This window comes from Pempheris klunzingeri, chromosome 4 (assembly GCF_042242105.1).
Source record: "Pempheris klunzingeri isolate RE-2024b chromosome 4, fPemKlu1.hap1, whole genome shotgun sequence".
In the NCBI taxonomy this organism is placed as follows: domain Eukaryota; kingdom Metazoa; phylum Chordata; class Actinopteri; order Acropomatiformes; family Pempheridae; genus Pempheris; species Pempheris klunzingeri.
Genome location: NC_092015.1, coordinates 12,024,826 through 12,036,440, shown reverse-complemented (window position 1 = coordinate 12,036,440; position 11,615 = coordinate 12,024,826). Strand labels below are relative to the sequence as shown.

Sequence of the window (11,615 nt, the reverse complement as noted above, 5' to 3'; positions counted from 1 at the left end):
TAATGCAACTGCAAACAGGGACTATACTTATTGTAAAACTCTTCCTGATGGTGCGTTCAAGGGTTTGTGACCAGCTCTGATATCAACAACAGTAAATTCGCAGTTTTCTTTAACAGTGTCCATGTCTGCTTACTGTTTGTCTCCTTTGTTTGATCTGATGGGCAAAATACTGCAACCCAAGCATGTTTTTTAACCTCAAAAGCACTCTGCAATAACTGCAAACAAGGAAGATTTGTGACAGAGAATGTCAATGAAAAAGAGATGAAACTGATACACTGACTGATGGTGAAGATGATGGTGGGCTGTGTTTGGAAAAGCCAAAGGCCAAAACAACTTGATTTCTATCTATAGTCATATAAAAGCTCACTGTGAGGTCTTAGGACGGATGTTTGCTGGCAGGAGGGCGTGCTTAGTTCTCCCTGCACCTCCATGTTGGACGACTGATTGATCTGATTGTGAAACATTGTATAGATTAGGTGTTTTAGTTCAGTTTGTATCTAACTGTTTATATCAGAGAAGGACGTGTGAAAATGTACAAATGGACGATTTCGACAAATAATTTTAAAAAGCGTCCTGACTCTGATGATAAGCAGGCTGTAAATGAAAAAAAAAAGATTTTCCAAAAGAAAATGTGCGTGTAGTGAGAGCAGAGCGGGTGTGTGTTTGTGTGTAAAGTTGCTCTGAGACAATTACTCAGCCTCGGGATGAATGAGTTCTGTGGATGAGTTTTTTGTGTGTTTGTACGAGAGTGGACGGGAAGAGCAAGTGGAGGGGACAGAGAGGAGGAGCAGGGGGACGTGGGCAAGTGATTCTCCAGATGAGATCTAATATGTGAGACGGTGCATCCTAAAGAGACGTTTTCTCATGGGTCCACCCCATGAATACAAATTCACCCCGCCACCCGCTCTGCGCTGGAAGGACAGATGCACCTTGCTTCAACCCGTAGTACAGCTTTTTCCTTTTTTTCCCCCTTAACGTTTACTTCCATCCAATCACAAAACTCAACTGAGGTGACTTCATGGCAGCCGTTATGAGTCATCCATTCATACCTTTATCTTGTAACTGAATCTGCTTGCTTTTATTCAGTGTCATGGGGCCTCGTATTTATAATGACGGGCCGAGTGTCTGCGAACATGTTGGCTGAAACACAAAATGGTGCCAACGAAAAGCAGCAGGTGAGTTTGTTAAAAGAGGAAATGTTCAAAATGACCAGTCTGCTTCTGTGTGCTGACCTCAGGGTTATCTGGAACAGGTTGCATGCCAGCGTGTATGGGTATGTGTAAAAGTGTGTGTGCATCCTTGTCTACTTCTGAGTGTGTTTGGTTTCATTTTAGTGTGACTGTGTGTATCAAAAGATCTATGAGTGTTTGTACTCATGTTTGTATTGTTGTGTTTGTCTGTGTGTGTGTGTGTGTGTGTGTGTGTGTGTGTGTGTGTGTGTGTGTGTGTGAAAGAGAGAGAGAGAGAGAGAGAGAGAGAGAGAGAGAGAGAGAGAGAGTTAACAGCCTGTAAATGTACTGGGGCTGGTCTTAGTGACATCATGATTTGGGAGGATCTAAGTGGCCAGGAAAGTCAATTAGAGTTACACTGAGTTTACCAGCTGGATACTTAGTATAGAATAGAAAAAGGCAAAAAAAAAAAAAGTGTGTGAGTGGGAGAGAGAGCAAGAAAGACAGAGAGAGAGGAAAAGGGGAGGAGATACAAAAGGGAGGAACAGAGTGGAGAGGAAGGGAGAGAGACATAGTAAGGAGGTTTAGGTACAAGAGGGAGTTGTTGCCGGTGATACAGTACAGACAGACAGACAGACACAACTCATTTTCCTCCTGCAGCTTCCATGCACTGCGGTGATACCAGTGTCTTTTAAACAACCAGGGGTGGAAGTGCCGGCGACAGAGAAAGGGAGTTGTCGACTAGCAGAGGTCAGGCAGGCAGGCAGAGGGGAAGCCGGTGGATGTTTTTAAGAGTTTGCTTATCTGACACTGACAACAGGATGAGAAGCTGAGCAAGGGAGCAGAGGAGGGAGAAAAGCATGGAGAGAGCAGCATTACCTTCAGTCTATTTACATAGGAGGCATAGGAGAGACAGGCACTGGTTACCTTGAAAGAGGTAAAAGAGAGAAAGGACGAGAGAGAAAGAATAGGTAAATTGTCCACTGTGTCCATTCTGTCCAAAGGAGCGGGAGCGAGAGCCGAGGGATCGTAACACTGGAGCTCAAGGATAAACCATGGACTGTGCATACATCCCACCACACCTGGACGTGAGTACTACATCCCTTTCACACACGTACACACACACACACACACACACTCACACACATACACATATGTCTGTCTGTCAAGCCACAGGCCACAGGAACTGTGCTGCTGAAACCATTAGTCACTCTGGGGAACAACACACACACACACACACACACACGCACACACTCATGCACATGCATACACTGCTGGCACACTATGTTGCTCAATCAAAATCTTGTCCGGTGAGCAACTTGTCCAAGAATAATGTGCCCATTATGAGTTCAAAGAGCATAACGTAACTCACCACTGCTACAACATACACCATATGAATTGGCCCTCAGTGTGAACAGTCAGCAGCTTTAATGTGAAAAGCAGAGGTGTGTTTTTGTTCTGTATTTCACATCGGTTTAGCTGTCAGACACACAACGAGAGCAGTCTCTGAGCTTAGATATGTCAGTATTTCCATTGATGCTTTTGCAGTGTTGCGCCTCGGCGGGGCCTCCTATTAACCACAATGCACTTGTGACAGTGAGTCCTCCGGGCATCCCAGGCTGAGACAAAAGAGAAGAAAAAGGAGCATGAGGATGAAAGAGACAAGTTGGGAATACATTGTAACCTGTTGATGGTCTGCACAAGCTCACACAAATGAGACTGTGTGTGAGTGTATGTGGATGTTAAACCTGATCAGTCAGGTAGGCAGGTTGTAGGTATGTTGTGGAAGCAGGGATGTACTGGTTCTACTTCACTCCTGTATGTCTGCTAAAGCAAATCTGTGTTGTGTGTGTGTGTGTGTGTGTGTGTGTGTGTGTGTGTGTGTGTGTGTGTGTGTGTGTGTGTGTCTAAATCTATTCCAAACTGCTCTAGTATATTTACAACACAGCTTCTGCACAGTTATACATCTTGGCGTGTCTTTCTGCTTACGTGTTAGTGCTCACTCCGTCTGGCAGTTAGCTGTAGTTAGCATGTACACACATGTGTGTGTGTGTGTGTGTGTGTGTGTGTGCGCGCGCAACAGAAACAGTCGTTTGACGTCTAGGTCATTAGCTTGCTGATGGGTCCATCTGGGATGAATTAGAGAGCTTTTCTAATAGAGTCCAATAAAACCACACAGCAGCCTACCTGGAATAATGTCCTAATGATTTCATCTGTTACGCCTCAGAGAGCCGAACCACAACTCCACGAGCAACCGTTTTGGACATTTTTCACCTCGCCTCCATTGCATATTAACTCCACACCTCAAACTCGTTCATTAATGACTAGTTAAGCATGGGGAGTGCAGCATTGTGCAGTCATAACCTCACAGTTAATTATATAGACTGTGGCATGCATGCTCAGTTTATATGGCTGCTGTGGAAAAAGAGTGAATACAGATGTATCATCAAAAGTGTTCTCAGGTGCGTGCATGTGTACACTGTACATCACACTTGGGCTCACAAGGCTGTCCGACATGTCACACTTTCAAGTATTTGGGTAAGCTCGGAGCAAGAAAATGAACTCTGTGGCATGTACACAGCATGTATCATATTCTGAAAGAATGAGAAGGCAGCATAGAAAAATGAGAACTGGAAGGGAAAGGGGGGGGTCAGGGAGAATGAGAGGAGGAATTTGGGAAAAGAAACACGGGAAGAACAACAGGAAGGGAAAGTTGAGGGACCAGGCGTAACATGAAGACAGCGGCGGTGGATAAATCAGCCGGCTGTGGTGACACTGCGGCCCTCTGGCCCGGCAACAGTCCGCCGCACTCTTCCGCAAAAACACCATTCATTTAAGGCATAGGAAAAAAAACGTTGATGGGAGAGAAAGAGAGGGAGACAGGGAGATAAGGAATGGCAATGTGATACAGAAAAGCACAAAAATAGATATTTTTAACAGCAAAGAAGAAGAGATTGAGGAAAAAATATGGAAGGAAAAAAGCACAAAGAAGTTCACATACTGCATGACAACACAGAGGACCAAGCAAAAGGACAAAGTTCAATGAATTCAAAGAGGATGGAGGAAGGGGAAAGGGAGCAGGGTTTGAAATGAACAGATAAAACGAGAGGCGGAGAGAGAAACATCAGGAACGGATGTCGGAGGTCAGAGGTTTTAATCAGTGAGTTCAGAGAGACGCGAGGCAGGCCACCGACGAGGCTCGACTGCCGCGCGCCGGGGTCACGCTACTGTCTGCTCAGGAGGTCAGGTCACCTCCAATATGTCAAATAGGTAGAACTGCATGCATGTACACAGGGAAAAGATTCACAAACACCCCAGCCCTTCATCTCACCTTATCCCTGACCCATTCATCATGCAGCTCTCCTCCTTTATCCCCCAAGAACATTTGATCAGTCCACGTTCATGCCAGAGAGAGAAAGAATAAAAAGAGATAGTCAGACATAAAAGCAGGAAGTGTGGAGTGGAATCATAAAAATGTCACTTTTTCCGGCTAACTGGAATGAGTCGACATCAGTGTGGGTGGCACCCTGATGCACATGACACATAAAGATGCTAAATTAGGCCTGGATCCTCTTCGGCCTGGTTTAAATTAGATCGAACCAGTCATAACACAGACACCCAGGGAGAACAGAGACGCTGTATGTATGTCAAAGTGATGTAGGGCAAGCTGGCCTTCGCTCACAACCTCTTTCTCTCTCTCCCGCCTGTGTTTCTCTGCCTCACACAGGCTGCGACACACCCTGTGAACCTTTGAACCTCAGAGTCACCTGGGTGGTTTTGTAGGTGAGGAAAGTACAGGAGAGAGATGGTGTTGTTGTCCTTAATCTGCTTTACAAGCCTCCACAGTATATGGGAGAGGCCGTCCAGCAGAGTGTCTAATCTGTAATTGTCCTCTGCTGCGTTGCTTCAGGTGAAACAGCCCTGGGTGGGGCCGCGAGAGTTTAATGGTTAGCTAGCAACAATCCCACGCTTGGGGGTAGCTTATTTTCCCAGGCCTGCCCTTTGAGCCATGTACCACATAAACACAACCACACATGCATAAAAATATAGACACCTTCACACCTGTGACCTCCTTTTAACCCTTTTTCTGACAGTGTGGTAAGATTCGCAGTCATTACAGTGTCATTATGTGTTCGCTCTGCCATAAACACCTCTGTTATCTCGCTTAATCAATTCTCTGTCCCTTAGAGAGATGAGATAAGGAGATAGAGGAGAGATATGTGAGAGCGCGGACAAGGAAAGAGATAACTGCAAACACAGAGTTCTTCTTGAGTAGGTGATAGATAGCAATTCAGGTGCACTTTCTTTTAAAAGAGGATCATTTACACTCGTCCATTCAACCTGTGTGACAATGGGTACATGCTTCAAATCTGTTCTACTCTCTAGTGTAGCACTCTGGTTCATTTGCACTTCAGATTGTCTTTTCTCTGACTGGTCAATAGGTTTTACTCCTTCGCTCTGACCCTCTTACACCTCACCTCGACCTCTTCAGGTCAAGAGGGCCGTAAACTTGCTGGTTTCTAATTACCTGCTCAGTTATTAACACCTGCACTACGGAGGAGCAGTGGTAATTGCATGACCCCTGATTGTGGTCGTGTTCCCGCTCTGAGAATAGTCATGGGAGGAGATAAGCTGATCAGTTGTTTTGAGTCTTTTCTTTGTCAACACAATCAAGTTTGAACAGAAATAATAATGCAGGCAGGATATAAAAATAAGTCTGCTTGGGAAATTTGAACATCATGAAGCAGTTGTTGGTGTGAATGTGAGGAGAAGGGGAGGCCAGCAGGGAATTCGTTTAACTTGGGCAAAGCTCAAAACACAGTTAACTCCATTTTAACTTAATCAATGACAGACCATTATCATCCTGTACTGAATGTGTGTCTCCACACAAGACACTAATGGAATCAGATCATCCATCTCTTTTGTATCCATAGGTTTTCATCTTTTTCTGCAGATTGTGGCTGTGAAACAAGGCACTGCATTAGACAAACAAGTTCTACAATACATGCAATTATGTGGCGTAATATCTGTAATACCTAGACACCTTTGTGCACATCAACAAACTTTAAATCAGGATTTTATGCTAGTTTTTCTTTTTAATATTGTCTCTAGTGGGAAATTAACATCAGCCCATAGTTTATAGTTGTCATACTATCCAAAAGGCAGATGCTATTTGAGTAAAATAGTATATTTTGTGTTTAATGTACCCTGCCTTTTATATTTATATTTGACTTATTATTTTAACCCAAATCATGATCTTAAGGTGCCTAAGCCTAATCAAACTGTGATTTTTTTAAAATGTACTTGTCATCTCATGATTCAAACTGCATTCAAAGTCACTCCAATCTCTCCAAAGCAAGAAAAGCTGTCATTTTCTTTGTTCACATCCCTATAGAGGGTATGTCTATTCTCTCAGTTATCCCCCTGGTCCAAAGTCACTGAGCAACGACTGCTGTAATGTAACGCTGCTGAAGATAGTTAATCAAATGTAACCAAAAGGGTCTTCCCACCACCAAAATTCAAAATGAAAAACATTGATTTCAGACTAAACTGACAGAGCCAGATTTCAAATTCCAATTTAGACAGCAACTATGTCTGAGTTATGAATGTTGTCTGAGTGATCGTTAAAGGTTTGTTTCATTCATGAAAACAGCATTCAATCAGACCTTTATTACAATCATTTAAAAAAAAAGGAGGCTGATTTGGCACCTGTAGGCAAAACTTAAACTGTACTTAACTTAACTTAACTTAAACTGTAAGCAAAAATACCTGTATTGTAAGGGTCAATTTAATTAGGCCTTTAGAAGAAGACAGAAATCTAGTTACCCATCCTTGTGACAGGCCTCTACAACTCCATTACATGTCACACAGCCTTTGGTTAATGCTAGATGTCTTTCATGCACAGCACTGTTGAAATTACAGAGTGAGACGTTTAATTACTCCTACTTAGGTGTCCAAGTAGATATATGGGCCTTGGGGGTAAGAGGCTCGCCATAAATTAACATAAAAAAACAAAGTGGCACTCTTCCTACAGCTAGGAGTAACAAGCAAACAACTTCATATGGATTTCTCGACAAATTTCTTGGACATATGCCACGTGAATGCTGAAGACTAATGAGAAACTAGTGTGTCCAGGAAGGAGAAGACATAAGCATGATATACAGAATCCAGGAGCATCTCAGAGGAGCTATCTCTTTTGCACATTTCACATTGTGCACGAACACGTAAATTCAAAGCACCTAAATTTAAAAGGACTAAGAAGTGCTTCACACAAAACCCTCACAAGTTTGTCTCTTGGTGTTTCGATCTCTAGATTTCTTTCTTCTATTTACCACTTGCCACACATGTCCCTCCATCATCCCACCTCATCTCCACCTGTCTCCCTCCAGGTCCACCATGTTCCCTGCTAACCTCCTGCTCCTCATGGTCCTGCTGCTACCTCAAGCCTCGTCTGGTCGCCAGGGTGGAGACACCAGCAAGATCGACCATGGCAAGGTGTCTCCCGTGCCTCCCTCCCTGCCACCCTCACCAACTGGTTCCCCCCTGAAGCCCAGTCTGGCTCAGACCATCCAGAGTCTCCTCCTGAGCCGACTGGGCCTGCAGTCACAGCCCGACCCTCGCCCTGGGGTGCCGGTGCCCCGGTATCTCCTGGATCTTTACCGCTTCCACCAGCAGCAGTACCATCTAGTGGAGGACCCCTCATTTAGCTTCCCCAGTCAGCACATCCAGCAGGCTAACACCGTACGCAGCTTTCACCATAATGGTAAGCTCACTGACACATCATCAGCCTATTCTACTGGATGTACAATTAAAATATTTGTAATTGTTTGAGTTGCGTTTGGTTTTTGAATTTTTGTTTCAGGAAAGCTGTTTATGCAGATACAGATGTGGTATAAAGATCCTATCTATATCAGTAGCAGATGTTTGTTGTGGCTCACCATTTAACTATGTAAACATTAAGTGAGATCCATCGGTGCACTCTTAGATGAGTTGTCACGATCACTTGTCACTTAAAAATGCCTAAAATCAAAGACTTCTTGACAAGAAATTGCAATTCTACAGTCACTTCTAGCCTCGACTCAACAACAGTTCAGCCTTTAGATACGAGCTGAGAAAGTGATCAGTCTTTGGACACAGAGAGAATACCTGAACACACCTCGAGTCACTTAATCTAATCAGGAGTGTCAAGTCAGGGATAATTTGTCTCAAAGGTTTGTAGGGGTGGTATTCCTAGAGCACAATATAGTCCTCTACAAGGGGGGGGGCATACACAGCATTTCACACAACCATGCATGGGTATTCAAACTCTGAGCCAGGTGCACCTTTCACTTCCTTAAATCTTAAGAGAGTAATAAAGCAAATCTGAACCACTCTAAACTCCCATACCCCCTTGTCTCTCTTCCTTTTTTTCTTAGACCCCCTCGGAGACAGTCCCATAGCAGAGGATCATAAGAGGGTTCGCATCTCCTTCAATATTTCCTCCATCCCTCCAGATGAGAGGGTGCTCTCTGCTGAGCTTCGGCTCCTCCGCAGTGACAGAGCCTCCCTGGGCCCTGGGGCCCACAGACTAAACCTATACCTCTCTGAGCACCACGAGGACCCTGAGCCCACCCTGCTGGAGACAAGGTTGCTCACCACTGGTCCGCACAGTCATAAAGCAAGTGGTTTGTGGGAAGCTTTCAGCCTCAATACAGAGCTCCTCCACAAGGCCCTTGCTGAGACTGGCAGCCTGGGCTTCCTCCTGGAGGTTAGACCTGAGAACAGCACCGCCTCGCTCCCTGACCAGAGCCTCTCATCTGCAGAGAAACACAGAGAAGGACACCTGAGGGTATGCAGGTCCGTGGGTCAGGATGAACACAGCTGGGCCCAGGAGAGACCCCTCTTGGTGACTTACAGTCATGACGGGCGTGGGGAGCCCTTAGTCAAACATGGCAGAAGGACCCCCGGTGGTGGCCAGAGGATGAGGGGGAGAAAAGGGACAAAAGAAAGGGCCAGGAGCAGCAGCAAGGTCCGCAATAGAGAACAAGCCTGGGGGAGGGCCAAAAAAACTGGCTATACAGTGTCCGGGTGGGGGGGTGATAAAGCAGTCAGTTGGAGTGATCGTGGGAGGGTGAAAAGAAATGGTGGTCGTGCTGCAAAACTGAAACGCCTTTCTCGTAACAGATGCCGCCGTCATCCTCTATATGTAGATTTCAATGATGTTGGTTGGCACAAGTGGATCATAGCACCCAGCGGCTACGATGCCTTCTTCTGCCTGGGAGAGTGTCGCTTTCCTCTGGCTGACCACATGAACTCCTCTAGCCATGCCATGGTGCAAACTCTGGTAAACTCTGTGAATGGAGCAGTGCCCCGGGCCTGCTGCGTCCCCACCTCCCTCAGCCCCATCGCCCTGCTCTATCTGGACCCTCAAGACCGAGTGGTGCTGAAGAACTACCAGGACATGGTGGTGGAGGGCTGCGGCTGCCGGTAGTGGGCCGGAGAACTCACCCAGAGAAAGCCAGACACGGACGGAGGAGCATCGAGGGAATAGGAGAGAGACAGAAGCATGAAAAGGCAGACGAAGAGACTGTATAAGCCAGCTACCTGCAAACAGACATGGAGACGGACAGAGACAAATGTAGCAGCATAAGAAGGATGAGTGGAGAGGAGGGAGTTAAGGGAATGCATATAGCAGCTAAATCATCATTATTAGGAGCAAGAACAGGAGTCAGACATGGAAGGAGTAGGAAAAACAGTGAGAGACACACACATAATCTGCCGCACCAGAGGATAAATGATTAGACAATAAGGCAGATGAAGAAGTTCAAGCAGAAATATGGTCAGCACAGGTAAACTCCCATGAATTACTTTTCACGTTTTCCCATTTAGCGATGATGCAGCTGTTTACACCATTAAGTGGCAGGCAGCTTATGCTCTCATGAGAAGCCAGCGCTTTAACATCAGAAGGTGTCTACTCTATATTTCAGCCTTTGCCACTCATCTCACACGATTGTCTGACAGGCACATGTGTTTAGCTGTTGTGGAGGGCAGCCGAAACGGTCTTGAGCCCAGGAGCAGAACTTTCTGGACTTCCTGATGATCAGCAGCATTAGCAATACGACGACGGCACTAGCAAAGCATCCAAACTTTGTGTGACAGTGTTGTTTCTGCAGTATTAGAACCAAGAAGTGGGGTGCATCTGTTTTTATGAGCGTTAATATAATGACAGACTGTCACTTACAAGCACCCCTACATCACAAGCTATTTAAAACCACAACAATAATGCTGAGGAACTATTATGCTATTGTTTGAATGTACTACTATCACTATTATTTAAAAAAAGAGACTTTTTTTGTACATTCATTTTGCAGATGTGAAGAAAATCCAAATGAAAGTTGTCTTGTGATTATGCATAATTCCACTGAATGGCAATTCTAACTTAAGAGACACAGTATGTATTTAAATAGTAGCAATATGGTGTATTTAATCTTGAAAATATTTAAGATACCTGCACTCAACGGAGCAATACAGAAAACTGAAAGCCTGCCGTCCACATGAAGTAAGTTATGGTAGCTTTACATCCATACAATTGTTCAGTGTAACGAATTAACAGTCTGTATCACTTAAACTTCCCACTTTATCATTGCACACATTTTGGTGTACCACACATGATAGCAGACATAAATGGTGTTACCTTTAAAAGCGCAACTAACAAGTCAATTGAAAGCTCTGTGTATTGTAGCTACTGAAGTGTGTAACAACAGGTGTCTTTGCTAGTTGTGTCTGCATGTGTCAAGAAAAAAAGGAAGACTGACATTAAAACTGGGACTTTAGTGCCTTTCAAACAGGGGCTTTAAAAGTGTTCTCTGCTGAGCTTAGTAATTGTGTTGCATTTTTCTCTCTAAATGGAAACATTTAAGCAACAGCTTGTAAAATGTTTGACAATATACCTCTAATAAACAAAGCAAACAGCACAACTGTCGAGTGACTTTTCTTTGGCATCAACTATTTTACCCTTTTTGCACATTATTTTCTTTCCCTGGGGAAAGTGCATGAATAAAACCTTGCATATGTATTTACATTTTTTCTTTAGCCTGCGATGGAATTATTGCTATGTTCAGGAAGAAAAAAGGAAGCCAGAGGTCCCTTAGAGAGCACATTTCTTAACAGATTTGTGCATATGATACTGTAGCTAAGGGAGTACCTTCAAATGCTCATACTTTAACCAGCTGTGAGTTTGAGGTTTAAATACAAGGGGAAATGTCTTATCTTCACTGCACATCCTTACTGCCAAAACCAGTGAACCACTGTATCACTTTGGACTACCACCCATGAACACTGCACATGTGTTTCAGATCCCACATATCACACATGGAGGCAGAAAGACAAGAGGTAGATGGAGATGAGCAAAAGTCTGCACACTTTGCCGCAGGTCTTTCCTCAATGCAAAGGTGAAACCAACTCAAC

General features: G+C 44.5%; 1 protein-coding gene across 1 annotated transcript; it reads left to right on the top strand.

Moving 5' to 3' along the window:
* Positions 1 to 548: 548 nt before the first annotated feature.
* On the top strand, positions 549 to 11,112 carry bmp16 (bone morphogenetic protein 16). The gene is made up of 4 exons (XM_070829939.1): positions 549 to 1,175; positions 2,174 to 2,257; positions 7,559 to 7,932; positions 8,585 to 11,112. Exons 1-4 carry the CDS (start codon positions 1,153 to 1,155, stop codon positions 9,637 to 9,639), a joined length of 1,536 nt encoding a protein of 511 aa, XP_070686040.1. The 5' UTR covers positions 549 to 1,152; the 3' UTR covers positions 9,640 to 11,112.
* The last annotated feature ends 503 nt before the right edge of the window (positions 11,113 to 11,615 follow it).

Excerpts from the sequence above, each read along its gene's own strand:
- bmp16 (XM_070829939.1), top strand. The coding sequence starts at position 1,153 with ATGGTGCCAACGAAAAGCAGCAG. Across the intron at positions 2,258-7,558 it reads ACATCCCACCACACCTGGAC|GTCCACCATGTTCCCTGCTA; the intron begins GTGAGTACTACA and ends GTCTCCCTCCAG. Across the intron at positions 7,933-8,584 it reads ACGCAGCTTTCACCATAATG|ACCCCCTCGGAGACAGTCCC; the intron begins GTAAGCTCACTG and ends TTTTTTTCTTAG.